At 55.9% G+C, this 1,903-nt stretch overlaps 1 protein-coding gene across 1 annotated transcript; it reads left to right on the top strand.

Annotated features, from left to right (window-relative positions):
• Positions 1–2: 2 nt before the first annotated feature.
• On the top strand, positions 3–1,029 carry G0S2 (G0/G1 switch 2). Its single transcript, XM_012638356.1, has 2 exons — positions 3–206; positions 375–1,029. The coding sequence occupies exon 2, from the start codon at positions 407–409 to the stop codon at positions 716–718; it is 312 nt and encodes a 103-aa protein (XP_012493810.1). The 5' UTR covers positions 3–206; positions 375–406; the 3' UTR covers positions 719–1,029.
• The last annotated feature ends 874 nt before the right edge of the window (positions 1,030–1,903 follow it).

Here is a 1,903-nt window from a genome sequence, read left to right as displayed (position 1 = left end):
GGCCAGGAAGCCGAGGAGGCGGGTCTCGGAAAAAAGATATAAAGCGAGCCCGGGGAAGGTGATAAGACGCCAGCTGCGGAGTCTCCATCTGGAAGAGCCGCAGCTGCCGAGAAGGAGGAGAACGCCGAGGCCTGCCGGACAGACGGACGCGCTGACCGCCGCCGCCCCCAGCTCGCGCTGCCTCCTGCTCGCGCTGCGCCACTAAGGTGAGCCCCGCCGGGGGCGCAGGATCCGGGCTGGGGCTGGCGCCGCGTCCCGGGGAGGCCGCCTTCCTACGGGCCCTCCCCAGGAAAGCTGAGGGAGGGGCGCCTGGGAAGCCGCAGCCCCGCTTCGGTGGCTTAAGGTCCCCCTGTCCTGCTCCGCTCCTCCTGCAGGTCACTCCCGCCCCCAAGAGCCCAGAGCCGAGATGGAAACGGTCCAGGAGCTGATTCCTCTGGCCAAGGAGATGATGGCCCAGAAGCCCAGGGGGAAGCTGGTGAAGCTGTACGTGGTGGGCAGCGTGCTGGCGCTCTTCGGCGTGTTGCTCGGCCTGGTGGAGACCGTGTGCAGCCCCTTCACCGCCGCCAGCCGCCAGCGGGACGAGCAGGCAGCGGCCGCCGAGCTGCGGGCCGCCCGGGAGCGGCAGGCTCTCCGGACGCAAGCCCTGCAGGAGAAAGGCAAGCAGCAGGAGGCCGTCCTCTGCGGCCGGGCCCTCTCCAACCGGCAGCACGCCTCCTAGGAGCCCTGGGAGAGCAGCCGAGGGCGGGAGAGACGGAGAGAAAGAGACGGAGAGACTGAGAGACAGAGACTGAGCGCGCACAAGCCTGCCTCAGCTGGGAGAGAGCCGGAGCCATGCTCTGTCTGCTGTTCCCACTCACTTCGGAGAAGCAACTGACATCTAGAACTGACCTACCACAGGGATCCGCCAAAAGGAGTCTGGGATTGAGTCTTGCTGCTGTGCAGCACTGCATTGTGATAACATGTCCAAAACTGTGTATCTTTGAGTTATCTAAATGCATGTACCATTTTGCACTAGGGAGGAAGGAGATGCTTTTTATATTATTATTACTATTATTATTATTATGACCACCATTTTGCATTTTGAAATAAATTTTATACTGTATCTCATTATCCATTTCCTGAGGGGTGGGGTGCCCTGGGATGGGCAGCAGGGAGGGTGGGCATACTTGTGATAGGGGTCTTCCCTGAGCACTGTGGAGGGAGAGGCTTTCTGAAAGTCAGACAACACTTGCTTCTCGCCTGGGAACTCTGATAATTGTTATTACATGCTTATAAGTCTGTTGAGGACTCATTGTTGCTTCATGTTAGGGGTAGGAAGAGAGAAAATTCTATAACTTCCATGAGCATTTTAAGATCAGAAAATAAATCCACTTCTCACCTAGGGTTAATGGGAGATAGAATAATTCGAAGGCAGAAAAGATATTTGCCCCTCACACCTGTGTGCCTGAGGTTCCCGTGACTGATACCTCTTTCTTCCTAACTATATTTTAGAGGGGGTGAGGGAAGGGAAGGGGAGGAGAAGGGAGCAGAGGGGAGGAAAGGGGAAGGAAAAGAAAGAAGGAAAAACGAGCTACCTGGCAGGAAAAGAGGCAAGCTCCCAAGAAGACCTAATCAGATGACGAGACAAGCTCTACCTAGCCTTCCTCCCCATGAGCCCAGATCATAGGAAGAAGCTCCAGGCTAGAAAGAGAAAAGACTGGTTGTCACAGACCTGAGTCCTCTTCCTCCAGGGACAGAGCTTTCTCTGTAGTAATAACTAATTCAGTGGCTCTATAGAGCTCAGCAAAGGAAATTTTAAACCAGGGCTCTTAAAGAGGTAGCCAAGGGCCAAGGGCATGGGCCTGATGCCACTCTCCTCACTTTTTTAATGTTACCCACCCTAACCAGGTACAGACGATTTCTC

The sequence above is a fragment of the Propithecus coquereli genome, unplaced genomic scaffold (assembly GCF_000956105.1).
Source record: "Propithecus coquereli isolate 6110/MARCELLA unplaced genomic scaffold, Pcoq_1.0 Scaffold129, whole genome shotgun sequence".
NCBI classification, from domain to species: domain Eukaryota; kingdom Metazoa; phylum Chordata; class Mammalia; order Primates; family Indriidae; genus Propithecus; species Propithecus coquereli.
Note: the sequence above shows the minus strand (reverse complement) of the source record. Positions and strands in the feature narration are given on the sequence as shown.